General features: G+C 43.3%; 2 protein-coding genes and 2 non-coding genes across 5 annotated transcripts in view; 3 read left to right on the top strand and 1 right to left on the bottom strand.

Annotated features, from left to right (window-relative positions):
• Positions 1-4,966: 4,966 nt before the first annotated feature.
• On the top strand, positions 4,967-16,287 carry Rpl5 (ribosomal protein L5). 2 transcript variants are annotated; one of them, XM_042677641.1, is made up of 8 exons: positions 4,967-5,074; positions 6,667-6,736; positions 6,824-6,939; positions 8,238-8,372; positions 10,842-11,044; positions 12,127-12,304; positions 15,742-15,827; positions 16,134-16,287. In XM_042677641.1, exons 1-8 carry the CDS (start codon positions 5,072-5,074, stop codon positions 16,231-16,233), a joined length of 891 nt encoding a protein of 296 aa, XP_042533575.1. In that variant the 5' UTR covers positions 4,967-5,071; the 3' UTR covers positions 16,234-16,287. The 2 variants fall into 2 exon arrangements, with proteins under 2 accessions (XP_042533575.1, XP_042533568.1); XM_042677634.1 differs by having other exon boundaries at positions 4,968-5,074; positions 15,739-15,827.
• Positions 11,965-12,058, top strand: LOC122113233. The gene has a single exon (XR_006148401.1). It is a non-coding gene; the product is annotated as a small nucleolar RNA SNORD21 (small nucleolar RNA).
• Positions 15,899-16,031, top strand: LOC122113253. Its single transcript, XR_006148404.1, has one exon. It is a non-coding gene; the product is annotated as a small nucleolar RNA SNORA66 (small nucleolar RNA).
• A 387-nt stretch (positions 16,288-16,674) lies between the features above and the next one.
• Dipk1a (divergent protein kinase domain 1A) overlaps positions 16,675-27,187 on the bottom strand; it is a 58,120-nt gene continuing 47,607 nt past the window's right edge. The window contains exons 3-5 of the mRNA XM_042682502.1: positions 23,513-23,620; positions 20,056-20,232; positions 16,675-18,470 (exon numbers count right to left, since the gene is read on the bottom strand). Coding sequence (XP_042538436.1) covers positions 17,658-18,470; positions 20,056-20,232; positions 23,513-23,620 — 1,098 coding nt within the window. The 3' untranslated portion in view covers positions 16,675-17,657. The remainder of the gene's footprint in view (positions 18,471-20,055; positions 20,233-23,512; positions 23,621-27,187) is intronic.

The raw sequence follows: 27,187 nt of genomic DNA, 5'->3' as shown, positions 1-27,187 counted from the left end.
ACCTATATAACCTAGGAGGCTTAGGAGGGGCTAGAAGGGGTTAGGAAGCAGAGACCCTGGTGTGGATATGTCGGCCAGGGGCTTCATCATGGAGGACTAGGATTTATGGCTGCTGTCTAAATAGTAGATAAGGGTCCTGCAGCTGCCCAGACCTGAAGGGGCTCTTGTTGCCTTAGATGGTGGTAGCCGCCCCAGAGGAGTGCCATCCCAAGGTAAATGGGGGTTGGAAGTTGATTACTTACTGCCTTTACTAGATGGGCCTAGTGTTACCTAGGAAGGGAGCATGCTAAGCTGTGGAGAAGGGAAGGAGTGGACTAAGCTTTGGGAAGGGAGTTCCTTTTGCTAACAATACACAAACTTAAAAAAAAATATTGCAAAAGGTATGATCAGGGGCTTACAGTTACATAGGTAAGGTAAGGATTACATTTCTTTTTAAATTTTTTGTTGGTCGTGGGTCTTGAACTCAGGGCCTGGGCACTGTCCCTCAGCTCTTCAGTTCAAGGCTAGCGCTCTACCATTTCAGCCACAGCACCACTTTTGGTTTTCTGGTGGTTAACTGGAGATAACAGTCTGGCAGATGTTCCTGCCCAGGCTGGCTTTGAACTGTGACCCTCAGATTTCAGCCTCCTGAGTAGCTAGGATTACAGGTGTGAGCCACTGGCGCCCGTCTTTAAATTTTTTACATTAAAACAAAACATCACTGCTAACAAAGAAAGTGAATGAGAATAAATATGGCCAAGGTAGCTTATATTCAGGTAAGATAATAGAATGATGATATCTGTTGAAACTGTTTTAAGAATGGGGAGTAAAATGAGGGAAAATGAAGAGGGGGTGAGGTTAATCAGAATGTATTTCTTGGGCTGGGATGTAGCTCAGTGGCAAAGTGCTTGCCTAGCAAGTGCAACGTCCTGGGTTTGATCCCCAGTACCACAAAAGAAAAGACAAAAAAAAATACAGTTAAAAAAAAAACAACAAACCAGAATGTATTTCTGGGCAGTCACAATGAAACTTCTTTTACAACTAATGTCTGCTCATAAGAAAAATAGCTCACCGGGGCTGGGAAGGTGGCTCAGTGGTACAGCGCTTGCCTTGCATGCCTGAGGCCCTGGGTTCTATTCCTCAGCACCACATAAGCAAAAAAAAAAGCCGGAAGTGGCGCTGTGGCTCAAGTGGTAGAGTGCTAGCCTTGAGCTAAAGAGCTGAGGGACAGCACCCAGGCCCAGAGTTCAGGCCCCACGACTGGACCCAAAAAAAAAAAAAAACAGCTCACCGGGGCTGGGAAGGTGGCTCAGTGGTAGAGTGCTTGCCTTGCATGCCTGAGGCCCTGGGTTCGATTCCTCAGCACCACATAAGCAAAAAGAAAAAAGCCGGAAGTGGCGCTGTGGCTCAAGTGGTAGAGTGCTAGCCTTGAGCTGAAGAGCTGAGGGACAGTGCCCAGGCCCAGAGTTCAGGCCCCAAGACCGGACCCAAAAAAAAGAAAAATTGCTCAATAAGGGATGTGGATATAGCTCAGGGGCAGGGTGCTTTCCTAGCATCTCCCACAGTACCATAGTTTTGAGTTTGAATATAGTATGACTATGCCTAAAAATGAGAGCTAGATGTGGTGGCTCACACATGTAATCCTAGCTATTCAGGAAGCTAATATCTGAGGATTGTGGTCCAAAGCTAGTCCTGGAAGGAAAGTCCAGAGGTCTCTTGTTTATTTTCTTTTGTTGGTCTTAGGGCTTGAACTCAGAACATGGGAACTGTCCTTGAGCTTTTCTGCTCAAGGCTAGCACTCTACTACTCTGAGGCACAGCTCTACTTCCGGTTTTCTAGTGGTTTATTGGACATAAACCACCACCTGGCTTAGGAATCTCTTTAGCACCAAAAACGCTGGAAGTGGAGCTGTAGCTCAAGTGGTAAAGCATTAGCATTTAGCACAAAATCTAAATTCAAGACCCAGAAGCATAATATGCACATGCAAATTAGAATGTAAACAATAATCTAAGGAAAATCAGTTGCTTTGAATGTGTGTGTACTAGGGATTTAACTCAGGGCTTGTGCTCTGCCCCTTAGCATTTTTGCTCAAGGCTCAAGCTCTACTCTTTGAGTCCGAGTTCTACTACTGGCTCTTTGGTGATTAATTAGAGATAAGAGTTTCACAGACTTTCTTCCTCAGGCTGGCTTCGAACCAAGATCCTCAGATCTCAGCCTCCTGGGTAGTTAGAATTACAGCTGTGAGTCACTAGAACCTGGCCTGCCTGCCCTACTTCTTCTTCTTCTTTTTGCCAATCCTGGGGCTTGAACTCAGGGCTGGATACTAAGTTTCTTTTGCTCAAGGTAGTACTATACCACTTGAGCACCACTTCCAGATTTTCTGTTTTTGTGGTACTGAGGAATCGAACCCAGGGCTTCATGTGTGCTAGGCAAGCACTCTACCATTAAGCCTCATTTCTTTCCACCTTCCTTTCTTTCTTTTTCTTTCTCTTTCTTTCCTTCCTTTCTTCCTTTCTTTCTTTTTTGTTGGTACTGGTTCTGAGGCTTGAACTCAGGACCTGAGTACTGTCCTTGAGCATATTTGCTCAAGGCTAAAGCTCTACCACTTGAGCCACAGCTCCACTTCTGGCTTTTTTTTTGGTAGTTAATTGAAGATAAGAGTCTCAGGTCTTTCCTGTCTGGGCTGGCTTCAAACCACAATCCTCAGATCTCAACCTCCTGAGTAGCTAGGATCACAGGTGTGAGCCACTGGTGCCGAGATGGATTTTTTTCTTTCCTCTCCTTTCTTTCTTCTTTTCTTTTCTTTTTCTCTCTTTCTTTTTCTGGACTCTTAAAAAAAGGAATATATCAAGGATGACTAAGTGTTACTTGATCTATACCAAATATATTTCCTGTATTTGTTCTGTCTCCTCCATCAGAGCTCCTGGAGTGTGTGTACCACATGCTCAGGTGATGGCCTTGATATCCATTCTAAATGCCATTCGGATGATTCCTTTAAACACTGACTCCCCAAGATGCTGAGCTTGAGCAAAATGCCAGAATGACTCACAGAGACCTGCACTCTGCGGTTGTCTACAGCAGATGTAATTATACCTTTGTGTTTGCAATGTTTCCATGAAGAAGCTGTCGTTGGTCTTGTGCTGTGCTAAATGTTTATTGCCAAAGAACCTGAGGGGCTTCTATCTCTGAGAAGGAAGGCAGATATTATTAGTGTCATTTAACAAGTTTATCCTCAAAGACTTAGGAGTTTATCTTAAATCATATTCATGTGTGTTTATGTGTGTGTAGGTCCTAGGCTTGAATTCAGGACCTGGGCTCTGCCCTTGAGGTTTTGTGCTCCAGGCTAGTGCACTATCACTTGAGTCACAGCTTTACTTCAGGCTTTTTGAGGGTTCATTAAAGATAAGAGTCTGATGGTCTTTCCTTCCCGAGCTGACTTGGAACCATGATCCTCAGATCTCAGTCTCCTAAGTAAGTAGCTAGGAGTACAGGCATGACCACCTCTTGGTGACTCCTATCTGCAATTAACCAGCCAAGAGCAGGTAGTGAAAATCTGACTCACCAGCTAGCTCCCCAGCTATGAGGAGAAAACTCCAACTGAAAGCTCCAGATCTGAGGTTCAAGCCCTACCTAGGACTAGGCGCAGAGCAGGTACGAAGGTGCCATGCGGGGGTGCTGTGATTACTTGGATCAAACTAAGGCTCCATCCCAGGTTTGAGGCGAGGCATCGTCTGGACCAACTATTTCCGGAGGTAGAGACTTAGAGAAGGCAAAGGCGGAGGGCTCCGGGGGCAAAAATCATTTAACTGAAAAGGTTTTTCCTGTGTAGAAAACTAGGAAGCACAGCCGGACGCTGGTGGCTCACGCCAGTAATCCTAGCTACTCAGGAGGCTGAGATCTGAGGATCACGGTTCAAAGCCAGCCCGGGCAGGAGAGACCGTGAGACTCCTATCTCCAATAAACCACCAGAAAACCGGAAGTGGCTCTGTAGCTCAAGTGGTAGAGTGCTCACCTTGAGCTGAAGAGCTGAGGGACAGCGCCCAGGCCCAGAGTTCAAGTCCCATGACCGAGAAAAAAAAAAGAAAAAAAGAAAAAAAAAAGAAAACTAGGAAGCACCTTTATTTTTATTTATTTATTTTTTTCATTTGGCAAGGCAGGCTTTTATTTTATTTTGTTTTATAATTTTATTTTTTTGCACCAGTCCTGGACCTTCAACTCAGGGCCTGAGCACTGTCCCTGAGTTTTTTTTTGTTTTTTGTCAGTCATGGGTCTTGAACTCTGGGTCTGGGCGCTGTCCCTGAGCTCTTCAGCTCAAGGCGAGCGCTCTACCAGTTGAGTCACAGCACCATTTCCAGTTTTCTGGTGGTTTATTGGAGATAGGAGTCTCATGGCCTTTCCTGCCCAATCTGGCTTTGAACTGTGATCCTCAGATCTTAGTCTTCTGAGTAGCTAGGATTACAGGCGTGAGCCACCGGTACCCAGCATTCCCTGAGCTTCTTTTGCTCAAAGCTAGCATTCTACCACTTGAGCCACAGAGCTACTTCTGGCTTTTTCTATTTATGTGGCACTGAGGAATTAAACCCAGGCTTCATGCATGCTAGGCAAGCACTCTACCACTAAACTACCTTCCCAGTCCAGGTTTTTATTTTTGACTTTATCACTAAATACTCTTTAGCAAGTTACAAAGCTTAGGAAGCACCTTTATACTAATAATAAATTTTAAAAAGTCAGTAAAAGTTTAAAACAAAGAAAAAGTAATGTTTGCTATGATAAAGCATCCTAGCGAAAGAAAAGAAACAGCGAAAGCCCGCGTGTACCTGGCCTGCTTCTCTGCGCATCCTTGTTGGTGCTCCTGCTCACGCGTCAGAACTCCAGGGTGTGTTTGCACCAGGCAAAGGCAAGCACACACCCTCCGGCCAGCAGGGGGCAGTAGGCCGCGCACCGCGTGGCCAGCGCCCTCTCTCTTCCCTACGTCGCTGCCGTACTACGCGGCGCTACATACTGCGCCTGCGCAGAGGTTGCGGCCTTTTCCCCCCTCTAGCGCTGCGGGGCCTGTGTGTAGAGCTGTGCTCTAGGGTCTCTAATCTGCAGGATGGTGAGTGGGCATCTCGGTTTCGGGGCTCCGATGCGCGCGGGGGGGTTCCTCCTCTGTTCCGAACTCCAGCCGAGGGGCTCCCTCGCGCGGCGCAGGGGTCGGATGGCGCTCGATTGTGGGCTCTGCGGCGCTCGGGCTGCGGCTCCCAGCGTGGCTTTAATGGCTGCCGCTCCCGGCGCGAGCCCGCGGGGGAGGGGCGGCGGGGCAAGGTGCACCGGCGGCAGCCCGGGGTTGCGGGCAGGATTGAGGTTAGCAGACAGCTTGCGGGGGGCGTGAGGGCTGGTCGGGTTCAGGGGGGCGCCGCCAGTTGGGCATGGAGGGGGGGCGCGGAGATCCCGTGGGTTCGGCTTCCAGGTTGGCGGGGAGATGTCAGGGTGTCAGCGGGTTCCAAGTGCCTGTCACGAGCAGCTTGGTGCCCGGCGGCCCGGCGAGTTCTCGGGGAGACCTCGGTCCCGAGACCACTGTCGGTGGGCGCTAGAGGCCCAGGCGTCCCTGGGCCCCAGCAGGCAAGCGTGTTCCTTGCTCGGCCTCTGGCTGGTTGACGCGGATTCCAGGCCGGCACAGGTCTCCAAAGGTGGGATGGGGTGCTGCCTTCAGTCGGGGCGCAGTGATGTATTCGCGGGAGATACCTGCCAACTCAAGGAGTGGGCCCGGGGACGTGGGCAAGGCCGCTCGGCGTGGAGGGGCTGTGTGGTTAGCTCAGGTTAGGTTCTCGGGAGGGGAGGATTCAGGACACACTGACGTCTGGCATCGTCGTCCGCCCTGCTGGGAGAGGGTCGCTTAGCCCTGGTTGGTGAGGAAGCAGATACAGAGATGGGAAGCGTTTAATTAAAGAACACAGGGACCTAATTGGAGTCGGGATTGTGTACATTTCTTCTGAGTGGTGCTGGAGTCGGATCCACGGCGTTTCTCAACGCCAGGCAGTCCATTGTTGGTGTTTTTATTTTTGATTTTTTTTTCGATCAGGGTCCTGGGCTTGAACTCAGGGCCTGGGCGGCTGTCCCTGCGGTATGGCCACAGCTCCACTTTGGGCTCTTTTAAGTGGAGATGAGAGGCTTATAGACTTTCTTGCTCAGGTTGGCGGTAAACCGTGATCCTCAGATCTGTTTCCTGAATAGGTAGCACAGGTGTGAGCCACCGGCTCCAGGTTCCGTCCACGTTTTCTGAAGACTTCTTTTAGTCTTGTTTTAGAGATCTGGCAGCCTATGACGGGTGGAAAGTAAAAAAAAAAAAATTAACTGCTTCTTTTAGGAAACATGCTACGAAAGTTTACAGTTAAAAGTGATTTTTTTCTCTTGAAGTTCAAGTGTTACTTTTTTTTAAAAAGCTATAAATTTTTTATTGTGATTCTGACATAGCTCAGGCATACAGTGTTAATTCTAATTAACCTTTCATCTCCCCCTCCCTCATTGTTACTTTGTTACCTGGGTAACCTGTTAAACAGTGGTGAATCTCCTGTCTATAGTCCCCGAATTTGGGAGTCAGAGGTGATCCCGAGGCAGGAACGTGAATTCAAGGCCATCCTGGAACAAAGTTTCATAGACAAAAACATTTACCAAAGTTTTAATAATTTATTTCTTTTTTCTTAAAAGGGGTTTGTTAAAGTTGTCAAGAATAAGGCCTACTTTAAGAGATACCAAGTGAAATTTAGAAGACGACGAGGTATGCCATTTTTCATGCTTCAGTATTAAGAGAAACAGCTTAGTAATGGAATAGCTCTTACTTTTTAATTTTTTCTTTTCATTTCAGAGGGTAAAACTGACTATTATGCTAGGAAACGCTTGGTGATCCAAGACAAAAATAAGTACAACACACCCAAATACAGGATGATAGTTCGTGTAACCAACAGAGATATTATTTGTCAGGTAAGGTATAACCCCACTTCATCTTACATTGTGGTAGAGAAGGTGAATTTGGAAGCAAAGCACATTTTAGTGCCTCCAGAAATTCTGATCAATCTTTTCCTTTTAGAAGGTTTTGAGTTGGTAGACTGGGAGTTTATCATTTAAAAAGAAAACCAAAACAGCTGGGGTGAGAGTGCTCAGTTGTGCTTACCTTACTTGTATGTGGCTTTGGGTTCAGCACCACACACACTAGGAAAGATCAGCTGTGTTTAGAAATCTTGACCCAGTTACTCTCCTTTCCATTATCTCCTTCATGGGCAAGAGACTTGGAGGAACCTACTGCAGGGGGCTAGACAAGTATTTAGAATAGTATGTTAGGTTTTAAGTGCTGACTCCTGCTTTGTGGATTTGCGTACTACTTAGCTCATTAAAGAGGGAGATGACTTAACCCTGGGAGGGTTAAATAAGACTTCTTTTTCCTTCATGTATGAAATAGGTTTTAGTACATTGCACAGGACTATCTCCTACTTGAAAGACTTTTAAAGATGTCAGTTCCTATGTGCAAGGTCTTTTACAACCAGAGAACATTTTGAGTTTCTTTGTTGATCTCTTTCAAGAGGTAGGCACCTGTTTTCTGGGCAATTGTGGACAAGATTTTCAGATAATAGAACATGTACTACCTGAAACTTGGTGGAATTTGGTCTGACTTCAAAAGATATTTAAGTGGGTATTCTTCCTCAGACTTTTTTGTGTCAGTTCTAGGGCTTGAACTTAGGCAAGTGCAACTCTTAATTCACTGGCTCATGCAGCTAAGATTATAGGCATGAGCCACCGGTGCCTGGCTTTGCTTTTTTTTTTTTTTTGTCCTGGGACTCGAACTCAGGGTCTGGACACTCCTGAGCTTTTGCTCAAGGCTAGCACTCTATCACTTGAGCCACAGCACCACTTCTGGCATTTTCTGTTCATGTGGTACTGAGGAATCAAACATAGGGCTTCATGCATGCTAGTCAAGCACTCTACCACTAAGCCACATTCCCAGCCCTCCAGTACATTCTTACATTTAGAGTCTGAGTAATTTTAACTATACACATGGCAACGTTAGTAAAAGTATTTATCTATAGGTAAGTCTACCTAATATATAACTGTTCAACTGGACAGTTGACCAAGTCATAATAATAGTAGGTTAACAAGTGTTTTAAGTGAAATCCATGTTTTGTTTTCTTAATTCTTTTTTCCTAATTCCTTTGAAAAGAAAAGCACTTAGAACAGGCAATCAAATAGTAAAGCAACATTCCTAATCTGCTTTTTTCTTGCTGTAGATTGCTTATGCACGCATAGAAGGAGACATGATCGTCTGTGCGGCATATGCACATGAACTACCCAAGTATGGTGTGAAAGTTGGCCTAACCAATTATGCGGCTGCCTATTGTACTGGCCTGCTGCTGGCCCGCAGGGTATGTACAAGACAATTTCTGTTGTACTTAGAAGGTGACTTTAACTGGTGTATTTTGTGTCTTTAGAAAGAGTGTCACTTATGGAGGCATCAACAGAGAAGATGATTTTTGGGGGTGGGGGGGGTGTCCCGTCGTGGGGCCTGAACTCTGGGCCTAGGTGCCGTCCCTCAGCTCTTCAGCTCAAGGCTAGCGCTCTACCACTTGAGCCACAGTGCCCTTGCAGCTTTTTTTTTTCCTGCTTATGTGGTGCTGAGGAGTCGAACCCAGGGCCTCATGCATGCAAGGCAAGCACTCTACCACTGAGCCACCTTCCCAGCCCGAGAAGATGATTTTATGAAAACCAGCTTTTTGCTTTTTAATGGGTACTCCAGTTCTGATCATTGGAATTTTTAGTATTGCTGGGAGATCTGTAGTCTGTACAATAGTGAGATATCCACTAGCCCCCTCTGTCTGTTGAACATTTGAAATGTGCCAATGAAATGAAAGCTAGTTGCACTAAGGAACTAATTTTTCTTTTGTGTGTGCCGGGGGTGGGGATGGGGGGTGGAGGGGTCAGTCAGTAAGGGGACTTGAACTCAGGGCCTGAGTACTGTCCCTGCCTGAGTTCTTTTGCTCAAGGCTAGCCCTCTACCACTTGAGCCATAGCTCTGCTTCTGGCTTTTTTGGGTGCTTAACAGAGATTCACAGGCTTTCATCCCTTGGCTGGCATCGAACCACCAATGCTCCGAACTCTGCCACCTGAGTAGCTAGGATTATAGATATGAGCCATTAGTGCCTGGCAGGAACTGAATTTTTGATTTGCAAAGCCACTTGTGGCTACTGTTTTTAGTAGTTACTAGCCAGCAAAGATGTAGCTACTCAAGTAAAAATATTCGGCACTCAGCATACATTAAAAATTCAGGCTTGGGGGATTCCATTCCAGACCCTCAGAATCTGTGTTTCAGTAGAATATCTCAAGTGATTTGTACATTAAAGTTTTAGAAAGTGAGGGCTGGGAAGGTGGCTCAGTGGTAGAGCGCTTGCCTTGCATGCTCAAGGCCCTGGGTTCGATTCCTCAGCACCACATAAGCAAAAAGAAAAAAGCTGGAAGTGGCGCTGTAGCTCAAGTGGTAGAGCGCTAGCCTTGAGCTGAAGAGCTGAGGGACAGCGCCCAGGCCCAGAGTTCAGGCCCCAAGACCGGACCCCAAAAACAAAACAAAACAAAAGTTTTAGAAAGTGAGATGGGTGGCCCAAGCCTATAATCCTAAGCTAGTTGGGGGACAGAGATGAAGAGATTTCAGTTTGAGTAGCTTGGTGAAACATAAGTAAGATTGCAACCTGGGCATAAATTGAGACTTACTTTGAAAGTAGCCAAGGTAAAGAGCTGGAAATGATGTTGAAGGGCCTGCCTACAATGAGAGGCCTGAGTTCAGTCTCTAGTAGGTCCCAAAAGGTTTTCCCGGTATTTATCTTTATTTTGGGTGGTGGGCATTGATGAGAAGATTTACTTTTGCTTTAGTTATTTCTCTACCTGGTTGACAACACTTTCCTCCTCCCTCTCTCCATGTGTATATGCTATTAATGTACATAGGAAATGAGAATGTGATTTTGCTTTGGTTTTGTTACCTCAGCTACTAGCTGTGTTTTTTTGTTTCTGGAGCCAGGGTGCTTTCCCCATGGGAGCTGCACTCCAGTGTGTGTGTCTGTTTGTGTTGGAGAACATTTTTTGAATGCAGTAGAGGAATCTTAACATTATATATGAAAACATTTTATTACAAGGGCACTTGTGCTGAAAAAAGAGTATCATCAGAGGTGGGACCCACAAGAGAGTACCCTGTAAAAGACAGGCCCTGCACTCCAGATGGGGGAAAACTACATGCAATAATTACATGTTTACTTAATTTTTTAAATTAGTAAAGCCACGTAAGACAAAAAAAAAGTGGAGAAGCCGGGCGCTGGTGGCTCACGCCTGTAATCCTAGCTACTCAGGAGGCTGAGATCTGAGGATCGCGGTTCAAAGCCAGCCCGGGCAGGAGAGACCATGAGACTCCTATCCAATAAACCACCAGAAAACCGGAAGTGGCGCTGTAGCTCAAGTGGTAGAGCGCTCGCCTTGAGCTGAAGAGCTGAGGGACAGCGCCCAGGCCCAGAGTTCAAGCCCCACGGCCGACAAAAAAAAAAAAAAGTGGAGATCACTTCATTTAAGGATCAGAATTACTTGTCCTGTTGACAAAAATTTTAGAGTAGGAGCTGGGAAGGTGTCTCAGTGGTATAGTGCTTGCCTTGCACATGAAGCCCTAGGTTTGATTCCTTAGCACCACATAAGCAGAAAAGGTGGAAGTGGCCCTGTGACTCATGGTAGAGTGCTAGCTTGAGCTGAAGAGCTGAGGGAAAGCACCCAGGTCCAGAGTTCAGGACCCACAACTGACCCAAAAAAAAAAGTTTGACTATATTGTACTAGACATTTACAATGAAATACATTTGTTACAGCTTCTCAATAGGTTTGGCATGGACAAGATCTATGAAGGCCAAGTGGAGGTGACTGGAGATGAATACAATGTAGAAAGCATTGATGGTAAACCTGGTGCCTTCACCTGCTATTTAGATGCAGGCCTTGCCAGAACTACCACTGGCAATAAAGTCTTTGGTGCCCTGAAGGGAGCTGTGGATGGAGGCTTGTCTATCCCTCACAGGTAATAGTATTGCATTATTTTCCTGTTTGTCTAAAGTTGGACAGAGCAACTCATAGACACTAGAGTAAAGATTTCAAACAAGATTAAGGCTTACTAGAAATAAGATGGTTGGATATGGAAAGTTTAGGTCTCTAAACTGACATTTTGCTAGTTAGTTGAAGATAAAAGTCTCATGGGCTTTTCTGTGTGGGCTGATTTTGAACTGAGATTATTGTGTTTTCAGCCTTGTGGGATCACAGTTGCGAACTACCAGATAGTTCCCAGCTGGATTTTTAAACATAGAGTGTTTTTTCCCCCCTCTAATTTACTTATTGTTTTAGAGGTAATATACAACAGGGCTACCTTTACATGTGTGAGGTAATAAGTACATTTCCTTTTGCATAGCATCATTGGTTTCCTCATTCTCTCCTCCCATCTCTACCCACGAGTTGTATAGTTCACTTTCATCAATTTTAAATGACCTGTTAGATCGTTTGAAAGGTGCCAGTTCAATGACTTTTTTCAATGTTTGCTCACTAGCTACAATAGTAAAAATTAGTCTACATTGTAGATTCCTCCCTTTTGAACACTAATAAGGTGGTACAAGTATGCCAAGAGTTTTTGTGGGCTAGGAATGTGTCTCAGTGGTAGAGTGCTTACCTTGCATGCATGAAGCCCTGGGTTCAATTCCTCAGGACCAGATAAACAAAAAACCATAAGTAGTGCTGTGGCTCAACTGCTAGCCTTGAGCAAAAAAGAAGCAAGAAACTAAAGTCATTAGACAATTTCATTCATTGTGATCTTAGACAAATCCCTGTTACTTTTATCTTGAGGTACCTGAGACAGGCTCTGGAGTTAACTTCCTATGCTGATATGCAGGGGAACTGTGATAGATAGCCTCCGTGTTTGAGATTTTCTTTTCTGGAATTCAGAGATGAGCTGCTAAATGATGATACCCACTAACTGAGCAGTCAGTAGTTGGTCCTTTGGTTGCATATGATGCAATAATGGTTTCAAGACGGGACTGACAGCAGCTGCTGAAGTGAATTCCTGATGAGCTAATTTCAGGCAGTCAATGCTAAAATATGGAAAACATTTTTCAGTACCAAACGATTCCCTGGTTATGATTCTGAGAGCAAGGAGTTCAATGCAGAAGTACATCGGAAGCACATCATGGGTCAGAATGTCGCAGATTATATGCGTTACCTAATGGAAGAAGATGAAGATTCTTACAAGAAGCAGTTCTCTCAGTACATAAAGAACAACGTAACTCCAGACATGGTAAACAATCTATCTAAAAGTACCTGTTTTATTAATTTACAGAAGCAAGTTTACTATTTGTAGCAGGCTGTACTCTTACATAAGATTTCAGACTAGCAGTTGAAAATTAAAATAGGTATGGATAGACTTCAACAAGCGAAGCTATTCTTGGAATTAACTTAGAATGTTGGTAAGGTGGTATAAGGGATGAGCTGGTTTTGTCAGCAAGTTTTTTAGAAATCTACCCAGGCTTGAAGCATCTGAAGCCTTTGTTGCTTTGTATTTTAGCTGTTATCTATGTTATATTCCTTTGGTATACTTTGATATGGTGTGTACTATATGCTAATTTTGCTAGTTTTGGAAAGAGGGAAGAAAATACATAGGGATCTGTTCAAATTCTGTCACTGTGTCTGAATAACATAGAAATAATAGGAACCATGTCAGCAAAAGTGAGTTTAATGTTACAAATGTTATTAGTCTGAAGTTGGCTCTCCATTAGTTCTTAAGACTGAAATAACTGAAGACCATTGTACCAGTTTTGAAATTCTAGTGAAAATGTTGAACATAAATAAGATAAAAAGTTAGTGTCAACTAATTTATTAGGGTCTTTTCTGTTTGTAATGCATGACAGTTTCTACTTTGGCACAGCTTGGCTATGAAAACTTTAGTCATAATAAAAGATATCCTGGGTGCTGGTAGCTCATGCCTATAATCCTACCTACTGGTTTGGGAGACTTGAGATCTGAGGATCACAATTCAAAGCCCAGCCTGTAGGGAAGTCTGAGACTCTTTCTCCAATTAACCACCAGAAAACTGGAAGTAGAGCCCTGGCTCAAAGTGGTAGAGTCTTAAGCAAAAGAGCTCAGGGTCAGTGCCCAAGCCGTGATTTCAAGCCCTGCCACCAACCCAAAAAAAAGAAAAAAGGAAAGAAAGATAACTGATTTGTATGCTTTCAAATGGTCTAAGGCTGAATAAGCACACAGCTGGAGTTTTTGAAACAGTAGCTTTGCTTTTAGTTTGGTTTTGCCTAGCCTCCAGAAGCTCCCATTCTGTGCTTACAGATTGTGTTAGTACGGGGCCTCGAACTCACTTTCTTGGCTTTTTCGCTCAAGGCTGACACTCCACTTGTCACAGCTCCAGTTTCTTTTTGGTACTAAGCATTGGTTCAGGTTTTGTGTACTGAAAACAGATGCTCTTCTGACCTAGCCTTGTCCCCTGGCTCTTAAGCTACAGTGTTTTTTCCTCCTCTACAGACATTTGAGGTGTCCAACTGGAAAGCGACTTGCCTAGATTTGTTATCTATAAATGTGTAGTTGTGTTTATAATCCCTTGAAAGGAACTGGATTTGTTAAAACCAAAATTTAAGTCAGATTTATTAAATATAGTGAATAGCTGAAAAAGAGTAGTAAAGAGGTAGGAAAAATGAACTGTGAAAGAGCAATATAGCATGACCGTACACAGTGCTTGGAGGCTGCTGCAGAGGATCATAAGTTGGAGGCTACGTGGGCGAACATGTTTGCAATAGCATTTGTCAGGTCAGGTTTCATACCATTTTCTCCATGCCAAATGAATTAATTTGACTTTGAAATTTGCTGGGAACTTTGCCCAAGCCATTGTTTATGCAAACTACTAATGAGGCACAGACCCACCTGGATTTTTGGTGGGGGGAGGTTGGTACTGGGGTTTGAACTTAGCCTTGAATTTGTTAGGAAGGGCTCAGAGCTGTGATTTAAGAGGCAGTAATTAGATAATTCATTGGTTACCTTGGACTTTTTAATAAGCTTTAGGACAAAAGTGCCTAATTAGAAATCTAATTAGAGGGGCTGGGAAGGTAGCTCAGTGGTAAAATGCTTGCCTTGCATGCATAAGGCCCTGGGTTCGATTCCTCAGCACCACATAAGCAGAAAAAGCCGGGTGGTACTGTGGCTGAAGTGGTAGAGTGCTAGCCTTGAGCTGAAGAGCTGAGGGACAGTACCCAGGCCCAGAGTTCAGGCCCCATGACCAGCAAAAAAAAAAAAAAAAAGAAATCTAATTAGACAGCCTCTTTGGGTTTTCTAGAAAATTTCAGACCTTTCTAGTTCTATTAGTTCTGCCAGATAGTGACTGTTAGTGACTAGTATATCAGAAGAGTTCAATGATTTATTAAATTGTTTTGAGAATACCTACTAGATAGAAATTAGAAACCTTCAGGATGTGGAATGGCAAAGTTTTAGCAGTTGTCTTAGCCGCAGATACACCTTGCATCTTTTTTTTTTTTTTTGGTTGGTTGTGGGGCGTGAACTCTGGGCCTGAATGCTGTCCCTCAGTTCTTCAGCTCAAGGCTAGCACTCTACCACTTGAGCCCCAGTGCCACTTCTGGTTTTCTGTTGGTTAATTGGAGATAAAAGTTTCATGGTTTTTCCTGCCTGGGCTGGGTTTTTTTTGGGGGGGGGGGGGGTCTGGGCATGGGGCCTGAACTCTGAGCCTGGGTGCTGTCCCTCAGCTCTTCAGCTCAAGGCTAGCGTGCTACCACTTGAGCCATAGTGCCACTTCCGGCTTTTTTCTTTTTTCTTATGTGGTGCTGAGGAATCGAACCCAGGGCCTCATGCATGCAAGGCAAGCGCTCTACCACTGAGCCACTTCCCAGCCCCTGGGCTGGGTTTTTGAACAGTGATCCTCAGATCTCAGCCTCCTGAGTACCTAGGATTACAGGCGTGAGCCACAGACACCTGGCTTAATACCTTGCATCTTAATGTCTTAAATATTTGGTTTTCCCATTTGTCTTCATTTGACTGAAAGAATATGGGTCAGGTAGTATTTAGAATGAGGAGCCCAGTGCTTCTCTATGGAAATAAAATTACTGGGCTGGGCCTGTAGCTTAGTAGATTGCCTAGCATGCATCAGCCCTGGATTTGATCCCAAGCAATGCAAACATTTTTTTCCTGAGAGTGACTCAAGTATGGCTGAATTACTCCAGTACATGCATGTTTTCTTTTAACTATTGGCAAGGATGGAGTTTTAACTGGTTTCAACTTGCAGCGCATGCTGATTTTTTTTTTCCATTTTTGTGGATAAGGTCAATTCATGTTACATAAACTTTGGGGAGGAATTTGGTAGGAAAGGAATTTTAGGAATTTATATAGGTACCAATATTGACCTAGTTTTATTATTTTTTTTTTTGGTCAGTTGTGGGGGCCTGGGCAGTGTCCCTCAGCCCTTCAGCTCAAGGCTAGCACTCTACCACTTGAGCTACAGCACCACTTCCAGCTTTTGCTGCTTATGTGGTGCTAAGGAATCGAACCCAGGGCCTCATGCATGCAAGGCAAGCACTCTACCACTGAGCCACCTTCCCAGCCCTATTCCTTCTGAGAATTTAACTTAGAAGGTCAAAATAGAGCTGGTGGTAACATATTGTACTTTAATACAGTAGGGCATATGAAATGAAACCAAGTACTGTTTGCTTTCCTTTGTTTCAGATGGAGGAGATGTACAAGAAGGCGCACGCTGCTATACGAGAGAATCCAGTCTATGTGAAGAAGCCCAAGAGAGAAGTGAAGAAGAAGAGGTATGTGTGTTACAAGAAGTTAGGGACTTCCTGTACTGCCTTGTTCATATTGTGGGTCAGATTTTGAAGTTGTGCAAACTCGATCACTAGCTCTGCGTAATGTAGCAGAAGCTAAGGGAACCAGGTTTGCTAAAGTAATTGTGGTGATGGGAATGTATTTGCCTCAGAAGCTACTGAGGTGGCACCTCCTATCCTAGAACACAGTAATTCTGTATTTTAAAATTGCCTATTGAAAAGAGTTGCCCTCTTTTTCTTATTGCCATTACTGAGGTTATTAACATCAAAAAAAAATTCTTTGTTTTATAGGTGGAATCGTCCTAAAATGTCCCTTGCTCAGAAGAAAGATCGGGTAGCTCAAAAGAAGGCAAGCTTCCTCAGAGCTCAGGAGCGGGCTGCTGAGAGCTAAACCAATTTTCTATGAAGATTTTTTTCAGAAAGACAATAAACTTATTGACAAGCAGCTATTTCTGTGTTAAGCTCTTGTTATGAAACTGTAGGAAACCATTATCAAGTATAAAAAAAGCAAAGGACTTTACCATTTTTTCCAAGACTCAACCATAGCTTTTTTTTTTTTTTTTTCATTTTTTCCTACTGTTCTGCCTCTATTGGTACTTGAACTTGGGGCCTGGTACTTTTTTAGCTTTTTGACTCAAAGCTGGCATTGTACCATTTAAGCCATATCTCCACTTCTGGCTTTTTGTTGGTTAACTGGAGATTACCATACTTTCTGCCTAGCCTCCTGAATAGCATAAGCCACCAACATAGCTTTTTTTTTCTTTAAAGATTGTCCATCAATTGTGTGGTGTATAGCTCTCTAAAAGTACAGCAAGCAACAGGCCAACAATTATCCGGAGTTTCATCCATTTATTATAACCAGCGGGAAGGTACCTTAAAGTATACAATCTTAAATAAACGGTATACTAATGGTTTTAATTTTTGCAGAAATACTAGGACTTCTTCAAAAGAATGTTTAATTTTAGGATGTTAAAAGGTAAGTATGTCATGTATGAAAGTAACAAAAAGCTCAGATATTAAACCTTGAATATCAAACTATTAGGGGGATATTAAGTAAGTTTATTTGCTTCTATAAGAAATAGCCCTTTGGCCCATTTTGGAAAAATTTATGGAACAGATTCCCATGATATTTCAGTTTTTTTTTTTTTTTTTTAATTCAGCTTTGTTCTTAATAATCTCACTTTCTCCATGGCTCAAAATCAGGATTTGTGGATCTTGTCTGAGTTTGGCCTTAAGATGTCAGGTTTTTTTATTTTACTTTGCACTGTTCTTCACACTTAGCACAGCACTACATCTTCAGTCCAAGGAAATAAGTGGAGGTCTGGTTGAAGCTAATAAACCATGCTATTAACCCAACATCATTTTATAAAGGAGTAATTTTAATTCATCTGCTTTGCAGTCTTACTTAATTTTTTATGTGCAAACTTTACCATGCTAAGACATTATAAATTTATGAATACACTTTCCTTAACAGCAGCTTTGATGCAAACAATGTTTCCAGCAATGGGTATTTTGGCTAACAAACCTACCAAACACTCACTGTTTATGGAATGAGGGGTCTCATAGTATTTTTTAAGTACACAGTGAATGTACTTATGAAATGTAATAGAATGTCCTTCAGGAAGGACAGGAATGAAATCTTTTGGGGCATGTTGATCCTATACCTCTGGCCATTACTTCTGTAGTCATGTGCATTGATGATGACTTCACAGGCCAGAAGAAGGGATCTTCAGTCAGAAACCACTGTTTTAGATTCTTAAAAGTTGTTCTTCAAAACTTTTAAGTTTCCTACAATGGGAACAATGTCTGAGTTAACTAAGAATCATTTGTGTAGGAGATTTTTTTCCATAATAATGTTTTTAGATTATTTAGAATTAAAGAATGTTCCATTTCCATTTGATTTGCTGTGACTTTGAGAGCAATACAAGAATAGAGCTGCTTTTCTAATTCTTCACGGATTTCACTTGGAGCACCACGCAGTAGGTAGTCTTTGAGTAGCTGACAAGCTTTTGCCAAGTTTGGCTGTATCACTTCAGAAGTACACTTCATTGTATTCTGGTCACAGCTAGTTCTGCAATCTGTGCCATAGACACAGTCCAGATCAGACTCACAGTGACGATCCTTAATAAGTTCTTTAAGGTTTGTCTCTGGCACGATTTTTCTCATATCCACCATTTTCAAGTCATATTTTTCATTATATCCTAGGTTTTTGGCACTAGTGTCACACATAAGAAAGTTTCCATAGGGGCCATGGAAGACATCTTCCACAAATTCCAAGAGTCCTATGGCTATTTTAGCCTTCCTTGGCCAGGATGGTGTGAACAACTGGTCCATGCTTCTTCTGAACCCAGATGGGATAAAAAGCTCAATGACCCATGGAAGACTTATTCCATAAAGAGAGGTATATTCAACACTTTCCATCACATATAGGTCACCACAGAACCCCATTAGTTTGGGGGTATGTTCCTTATCTTGCAGTATCACCATGAGAAGAAATTCATTTAACTGGAGAAGTGCCCATGCTGACTTGGCTTCTCCCAAGGAAACCTGTCCATCTTTGTCTCCATCAGCCACCGTCAAAATGAGGTTCACTAGTTCAGAGAGGTTTCCTTGGTCACCCAATTTTGCCTGCCAAGACAAGAATCTTAATGTAACAAGATTAGGAGAATCAGGAGCTATGATTTGCCTTTCTTTAGAGGGCTACCTAAGTCTGTTTTATCCTTTGAAATAGTAAAATTCTGTCAGTTCAAGGTTTATCTGACAAAAGTAAATCCTGAAGATTACTAGGGATTTGGGCCTGTCCCATTCATTTTGCACACAGAACTATTCTAAGGATTGGGAGTTTGGGAGAACATGAGCACATTTCTCCCTGTTTTAACACTATTAAGCCAAAATCCTTGCTAAATTTTCACTTGGACTTTTTTTTTTTGGCCTGACCTAGGGCTTGAATTCTGCCTGGGCACTGTCTCTGAGCGCTTGTTCAAGACTAGCAGCTCTACCACTTTGAGCTGGAGCTCCACTTTGAGTTTTTGAGTGGTTAATTGGAGGTGAGTCTCATGGGGACTTTTCTGCCCAGGCTGGCTTTGAACGACAATCCTCAGATCTCAGCCTCTTGAGTAGCTACGATTACTACAGGAGTGAGTACTTTCTGTGTCTCAGTCTCTTAGCCATGCATGGTAGACACTGTCTCTTGTCTGGACTGACTGAGGACAACAGGCAGGAATGGAGAAGAGAAGTACTGCTCCAGCTGTCCAATGGCATTCATTTTCTTTCAAGTAACTCAGTCCCAGGACTGTTGTGGCCCTAGTTGGAGGAAGCAAGTCATGCATCCCTAGGACAGGTCTTTAGGGGCTGGTATTTTGTCCCTGGACCCTTCTAACCTTAATACTGCTCCCAGGCTCCTGCTGCAATGATGTTCTCAGGTGCAAAGGGCCAAGATAAAATTAACCAAAATCTTTGAAGTTGTTCTCTCAGGTATTTTGGTTATAGCAGTAAAGATGGCCCAGCTTTCTCAGCCTCATAGGTAGCACACATGACCAAGCCTGGCCAGAGGCACTCGTTTTTGTTTTTTATAGTATCATTTTTAATGTCAAAACATATAGAAATAGAATTAATGAACTCCCTATTCATATCTGGATGTTAATGTTAACATCCTCAAATACTTTGACTTCCTTAGGATTGAGTCTGATGGATGTCAAAGAATCTCAGCCTTTAATGACTTAGGGTGATGTATGTGAATAGATACACAGTTGTCCCTAGCTGTATTGCAGTTCACTTACTATGTTTTCACTGATTCACCATATAGCATTTTTAAAAGCTAATTCTGTACTGTTGAATTTTAGCTATATCATGAGATTTTGGAGTACATAGCTGTTTGCATAATACTCAAGATTTTAATTATTTTTGACTAAAAATTTAAGGCAAAAAAAAAAAATGTTAAGAAATTGAAATACAGGGGCTGGGAAGGTGGCTCAGTGGTAGAGCGCTTGCCTTATATGCCTGAGGCCCTGGGTTTGATTCCTCAGCTCCACATAAACAAAAAGAAAACAGCCGGAAGTGGCGCTGTGGCTCAAGTGGAAAGCACTAGCCTTGAGCTGAGGTGTTGAGGGACAGTGCCCAGGTCGAGTTCAGGCCCCACAACCGGACACCCCCCCCCCCCCCCGCAAAAAAAAAAATTGGAATACATACACACACAAAAAAAAACTGTACTCACCTTAAAGAGACTGTAGACCATTTCTTTGAATTTCTGTACAGTAGTTCCCCTAGTTGGTTTATCAAATAGCACTATTTCTTTTCTTGGCTCCAATTCAGTTCCAAAATCAAGATGAAGTGCTTGTTCCATTTGACATTTCACAACACCTGGTAAATTATCCCAAATCCCTAAATACATCTTTGTGAAGAAGAAGAATGGGTTTTTTTATAAAGTAGAAGTCTCAAGCATATGCATACACACTTCAGTGTAAGTGTACTAGGGAAGAAATGTACTTGTAATAAGCTGGAAACTGGTCATGTTTACAATGAGAATGACAGTGATTGTTACCCAGTACAAGTTTTTATTGTGGTTTAAGGGGTTTGTAGTATTAAGCCCATCCCCAGGATCAGTCACTACCTCCTGGCTGGAATGAAGCTTATTAATCCTTAAATTGGTAGACTACTCCAAAACCCATCTGTGAGCTAGGCCTATAATCCTAGCTACTCAGGTGGCTGAGATCTGAGAAAAGTCAGACTCTTATCTCCAATTAACCACCAAAACACTGAAGTGGAGGTGTGGTTCAAGTGGTAGAGCACCATCCTTGAGTGAAAAAAAAGGGCCAGTGCCTAAACCCTGAGTTCAAGCCCAAGTACTAGCACACACAAAAAGGAAAAATTGTGACATTCTAAGACCTTGGAGGAATACACATGCTGCTGGAAAGTTCAATGGTCTGTCTGTCTCTCTGACCTTGTGATTTCCTCTTCTAGCCTAGGTTTCTTTTTATTTCATCATCCATGCCTATCATTGTCTCCTCAATGACTCAAGCCCTAAACTGTTAGAAAATGGGTAGTGAAAATCAGTCTGGTATAGAATGTAGGCCAAACTCAGAAGTTTCCTGCCTTTATTCTCTGCTTGGTGTGGGTGTGATACCATGCATGCTGGCGAAGTCTAGCTTTTTTTTTTTTTTTTTTTTGGCTGGCTAATAGAGGGTAAGAGTTTTGAAGCTGTCGGGCGCTGGTGGCTCACGCCTGTAATCCTAGCTACTCAGGAGGCTGAGATCTGAGGATCGCGGTTCAAAGCCAGCCCGGGCAGGAGAGACCGTGAGACTCCTATCTCCACTAAACCACCAGAAAACCGGAAGTGGCACTGTAGCTCAAGTGGTAGAGTGCTCACTTTGAGCTAAAGAGTTGAGGGACAGCGTCCAGGCCCAGAGTTCAAGCCCCACGACCGACAAAAAAAAAGTTTTGAAGCTTTGTCTGCCCAGGCTGGCCTTCAAACTGCAATCCTCAGATCTCTACCTCCTGAGTAGCTAGGATTCAGTCATAGCCACAGATGCTATTTTAATTTCTGTTTTAGACATAGGTTTTTGCTGTGTAGCCTTGGCTGGCTTCAATGGAGACCTGAAACACATGAAGACAAACACAGACTGAGGACGGAAGCTGCAGGTGGAATGGCCCTGTGGGCTGTAAGCTGCAGGGCTGTAGGGGGAGTCTATCCATGCCTGCCTGTGGGAGTCCATATCACTGTATAGTGTGGGTCTGCCTGAATGCCAAAACCGAGTGTGCTCCACTGGGTTTTGGTCTCACATTGGCTTGATCCTTTTCCTATTCCCTGTGCCTCCATTGTCAATGGGAATGTTTACCTGGTGCCAATCTATCTTAGAAGTTTAAGTTGTTTTTATTTTCATGGGACTAACTGCTAAATTTTCCTTGAGTTTAGACTTTGGACTTGGCTTTTTTTTCCTGGTCCTGGGAGTTGAACTGGGGGCCTGACACTTTCTTGGCTTGCTTGCTTGACTGGCTGGCATACTATCACTTGAGCTATGCCTTTAGTCTGGCTTGTTGCTGGTTATTTACTTTTTGTTGGTCGTGAGGCTTGAAATCTTGGCCTGGGTGCTGCTGTCCCTCAGCTCTTCAGCACAAGGTTAGCACTCTACCACTTGAGCCACAGCACCACTTCCGGTTTTCTGGTGATATATTGGAGATAAAGAATCTCATGGACTTTCCTGTCCATGCTGGTTTTCAACCATGATCTTCAGATCTCAGCCTCCTTAGTAGTGAGGATTACAGGTGTGAGCCACCTGTGCCTGGCTTGCTGGTTATTTTGGAGATGGAGTTTCAAAGACTTTCTGCCTTGGGCTAGGAAGGTGGCTCAGTGGTAGAGTGCTTGCCTTGTATTCATGAAGCTCTGAGTTCGATTCCTCAGCACCACATATGCAGAAAAAGCTGGAAGTGGTACTGTGTGTGGCTCACGTAGTAGAGCACTAGCCTTGAGCTGAAGAGCTGAGGGACAGCACCCAGGCCCAGAGTCCAGGCCCCAGGACTGACCAAAAAAAAAATAATAATAAAAATAAAACTTTCTACCTGATATGGCTTGGAACCTTAATCCTCCAGATCTTAGCTTCCTTAGTAGCGAGGATTATATATGAGCCACAATTGTCAGCTGGATTTGGACTTTCACTAAATGCAAGTATTAAAAATTGGTGAGTTGAAATAGACTATGCTGCTTTGTGAAATGGATATAAGCCTTCACGGGGACTGGGGTGGAGTACTTGGTTTGGATAAGTATCCCCAAAGGCCCAGGTGCTAAAAGAATAGCCCTAAGCTTGGTGCTATTGGGTAGTGATGGAAGGGGGGTAGGGCTTAGTAGGGGGTTGTAGGTCACAGGCCATATGCCCTTGAAGGGTAAGGAGGGATGCTACTCTCTCCCCTTCTGGTTGTTTTTTTGTTTTGTTTTGTTTTTTTCTCATCCTGGGACTTGAACTCAGGGCCTGGGAACTGTTCTTGAGCTCTTTTGCTCAAGGCTAGTACTCTACCCTTTAAGCCACAGCTCTACTTCCATTTTTTGGGTGGTTAACTGGAGATAAGAGTATCATGGACTTTTCTCTAAGGGCTGGCTTTGAAGTGTGATACTCAGATCTCAGCCTTCTGAGTAGTTAGGATTGCAGGTGTGAGCCTAAGCTTTCTCCTTTTCTCTCTCTTTCCTGGTGAGAAGAATGAGCTTCTGCTACCATGTACTCCCATCATGACGGCTCATATCAGCCTGCTGACCATGGACTGAAACCTACAAAGCTGAATGAAAACAATTCTTTCTTTTAAAATTTATTGCCTCAGATATTTTGGTACAGTAATGGAAACTGTTTAACACAGTCTAGATGCTTTAAACCAGGCATCGATGGCTCACACCTGTAATCCTAGTTACTCAAGAGGCTGAGATCTAAGGATTGCGGTTCAAAGCCAGCCTGAGCAGGAAAGTCCATGAGACTCTTGTCTCCAATTAACCACCAGAAAAGGGAAAGTGGCGCTATGGCTCAAGTGGTAGACATCTGGCCTTGAGCTGAAGAGTACAAGGACAGTGTCCAAGCCCAGAGTTTAAGCCCCATGATGGACCAAAAAAATAAGTAATTGTATTAATGATGGTTCCCATTAAGCTGCAACCACACCATTAGTGTTCCAGAATGTTTCTCTGTGTCACCTACCTGGTTGTTGGGCTTGGTGGATAAGCATTTTCCAAAGTAAAGTGTTTCTGTCACACAAAGACTGTTACATGCAGGCCCATCAATAACTCCAGTCTTGTACTTGTCACACTGGAAACCAGAAAATAAGTGGTTAATAGAAAAGTGAACATAGAAGGAACCATCTAAAGACACCGGGAATAGGTATTTATACCCTTCAAGAGGAAGTTTTTGTAGGTGAAAATGGCAGGCTTTGGAAGTAGGCAGAGCTGGAAATTCGACCCAAGCTGTGTGATGGTGTGTTCTACCTCTGCATGAAATTTTGAAACTTTCTTTTTTTCATGTGCACTGAGGTAGTATTTGGTCCTACTCTCTACTCCCCCCCCCCACACATTTTTTTGTGCCTCAGGCGGGCTTGAACTCAGGCCCCAGGCACTGGCCCTGAGCATTTTTGTTCAAGAATAGTACTCTACTACTTGAGCCATAGCTCCACTTCTGTCTGTTTGTTTGGTCTTTAAGGGGAGATAAGAGTCTCTCAGATTTTACTGCTCAGGCTGGCTCTGAACTAAGATCCTCAGATCTCAGCTTCCTGAGTAGCCAGGATTACAGGCTTGAGCCATTGGAGCCAGAATTGTTGCCTTTTTTTTTTTTTTTTTTGGCAAGTCCTGGAGCTTGAATTCAGAGCCGGGGCACTGTCCCTGATCTTCTTTTGCTCAAGTCTAGCACTCTACCACTTGAGCCACAGTGCCACTTCTAGCTTTTTCTGTGTATGTGGTACTGAGGAATTGAACCCAGGGCTTCATTGATGTTAGGCAAACACTAAGCCACATTCCCAGCTCCCCATGTGCTTGTTGGTGGTGGTGATGGTGGTTGTGGGGCTTGAACTCTGGGCCTGGGCACTGTCCCTCATCTCTTCAGCTCAAGGCAAGTGCTCTACCACTTGAGTCACAGCACCACTTCTGGTTTTCTGGTGGTTAATTGGAAATAAGAGTCTCTCAGACTTTCCTGCCCAGATTGTCTTTGAACCTTGGTCCTCAGATCTCAGCCTCCTGAGTAGCTAGGATTACAGGATTGAGTCAGTGCCCAGCTCTCCATCCTCAGAATCTCTGTTATCTCCATTTTATTTATAAATAAACTGAGATCAGCTAGTATGGGTGGATCAGGGATCTCTAAGCCTAGCTACTCAGAAGGAGGAGGGCTAGATTAGAAGCTAGGCCAGGCAGACAAATCCAAGAGAATTCCAGTGAGCTAGCAAAAAAAAGAGAAGAAAATGGAGGTGTGCTCAAGTGGTAGAGAGCTATCCTTGGGCAAAAAGCCCACTGAAAGTGTCAGGCCTGGAGTTCAAGCCCCAGGACTATCACAAGAAAATGAAGGAAGGAGGGAGAGAGGGAGGGAGAGTAGAAGGAAGGAAGAGATAGTGCCCATGCTGAGTTCAAACCCAAGTACCTGGGGAGAAAAAACACCTCACTGGGAGTTGAGTGCAAAGCTTTAGGCTTGTAGTCTCTGCTACTTCTGAGACTGAGGCACTTCAGGGCCAGCATGGGCATTATCTTTTTAAGAAACAAAAATCACTGGTAATTAATTTTCCTTCATATGTAAAACAGTTTTAAAGGTACAAACTAGGTTTTTATGAGTCAATCAGTAAGTAGTGAAGACTACTGTAGCATTCAGCAACATGAATTAGATTTCTTATTTTGAGCAAGGCTTCTTGCCAAGTCTGAATCAAAGAGGTAGTCACAAAGAGCACACTCTTCAGCTTGTGGTCTCATCGTATTTGCTTTGTGTGGAAAGGGGAGTGAGCCACACACAGTTTTATTTTTCCAGCACATCCATACACACAAAGTATAATCTCCTGTAATCTAAATAAGAAGATCCAGAAGTTCTAAAGAATGTTCTAGTTCACAATAGCAGAATCAGTAGAAAACATCAAAGGTTGCTTCATTCCTAACATTTACTGTATTACTGTAGTTCTACTAAACAGCACCCCTGTGCTAGTGCCTGCTGCCCACAGCCAGGAGATGGCATGCTTTAGCTTCATTTTACAAAGCCACTTGAGCTGAAGGACTAAGTTCATCAACAAAGGGACCTGGACCATAAGGAGGCGACCACAACACACGTATGTATAATATTAGGTTTTAAGTTTTGAGGCTCCATATTTAAAAAAGTTATTTTGAACATAAATTTCAGCGTTCTCTTACTAAGGGTTGGGTTCTTCAGCATGCCTGAAAATCTTCCACATGTCCCTGTCAACACTCTGCCATTCCTTGTAACAACTATTTTAAATCTTTGTCAGGTTCTGTCTTCAGCTTTTCATTTTCCCTCTATAGATTTCTCTCAGCCATGAAAGATACTCAAATCTCTTCACATACACATACACAAACACACACCCCTCTATTTTTCCTTCCTTTCTGTTATAATGAACATATGTATTGAAAAATTCTCCACTGTGCCAAGTGCTAGTAAGTAGCTCATGCCTGTAATCCTGTAATCAGGATGAGGGCCTTGGTTTCAAGTTAGTCAAGGTGGGAAAGTCTGTGAAACTCTTATCTCCAATTAACTACCAAAAATCTGGAAATAGAGGTGCGGCTCAAGTGGCAGAGAGCCAGCTTTGAGCAAAAATAGCTAAGGAATAGCACCTATGCCCTGAATTGAAGCCCCAGTACTAAAAAAATAAATTAAAAAGTTAGTAAACAAATTTCTCACTGCACACAGTTCAGTATTTGTGTATGTGCAGGGGATGGTTTAGGTGGCTCTAATATCTTATGTAGAAGTGCACAGGTGTTTACGCAGCACTCTAATCAGGAAGCCAACACTCCAGAGGCAATGACTGTAAGTGCTCTGGTATTCCCTATCTTCATTTGATCTAGGTATGTGTTGAGGGGGTGGGGGAGGGGTGGGTTAAACCCCTGGACTCCTGAGCGCTAGTGCTCTTCTGTACTCAGATCCATCCCTAGCACTATTTTTGAGATTCTGTTCACTATAAAATTAGGACTTAACTGGCAAAACCTGTGGCTTATTAAATAGCATGATGAATATTGAAAATGGGCTGTCACAGGCAAAATTAAGCAATATTTAAGATATGTAAATTGCCTAAATTGAGATATTTTATATCCTTTCATTAAGAGGGCATAAGAATCAGTTGGAGGTATACTTTTTCTCTTTAGGGAAGAACCTCCAGCTAATTGAACTAATCATTTTACATTAGAGGTTCTCAGGCATCATGGGAATTCAAGTCACCTGAAAGACTAGTTAAAACAGATGGCTGGGCCTCAGTTTCAAGAGTTTCTGGCTAATGAAGTTTCGGGTAGGACTGAAAATAAGCATGGCTAGCAAGTCCCCAAGTGATGCTGTTGATTTTACTGGTCTAAGAGACCACATTTTGAGAGTTTTGAGTTCAGAATGGAGGTTGCCTGATGTTAGTTATAACAGAATTCTGTCTGCAAAGTACAGTACCATTGCTTCTGCCTTGGGAAAATCTTTCACTCAAATTTCACTACAAAGGTGTTAAGAGCTTTAATGAGTTTAGCTCAGATTCTATGGCATATTTTGTGACTTTGTGAATAAATATTTTCTGTGGCTTTCTTCCCAACCTGTAGGCATCTTTTTTTCTTTCAGGTACTGGAGTTTGCATTCAAGGCCTCATGCTTGATATATAGATGCTCCACCATTTGAGCCAGACCTCAATCTTTAGGCCTTTTA

Source organism: Dipodomys spectabilis, unplaced genomic scaffold (genome assembly GCF_019054845.1).
Source record: "Dipodomys spectabilis isolate Male_0828 unplaced genomic scaffold, ASM1905484v1 ptg000002l, whole genome shotgun sequence".
In the NCBI taxonomy this organism is placed as follows: Eukaryota; Metazoa; Chordata; class Mammalia; order Rodentia; family Heteromyidae; genus Dipodomys; species Dipodomys spectabilis.
This window is presented reverse-complemented; position numbering and strand designations above follow the sequence as displayed.

Bases quoted from the DNA above. Each gene is read 5' to 3' on its own strand.
- Rpl5 (XM_042677634.1), top strand. The intron at 8,373-10,841 runs GTATGTACAAGA...CATTTGTTACAG, and splicing joins GCCTGCTGCTGGCCCGCAGG to CTTCTCAATAGGTTTGGCAT. The intron at 11,045-12,126 runs GTAATAGTATTG...AACATTTTTCAG, and splicing joins GGCTTGTCTATCCCTCACAG to TACCAAACGATTCCCTGGTT.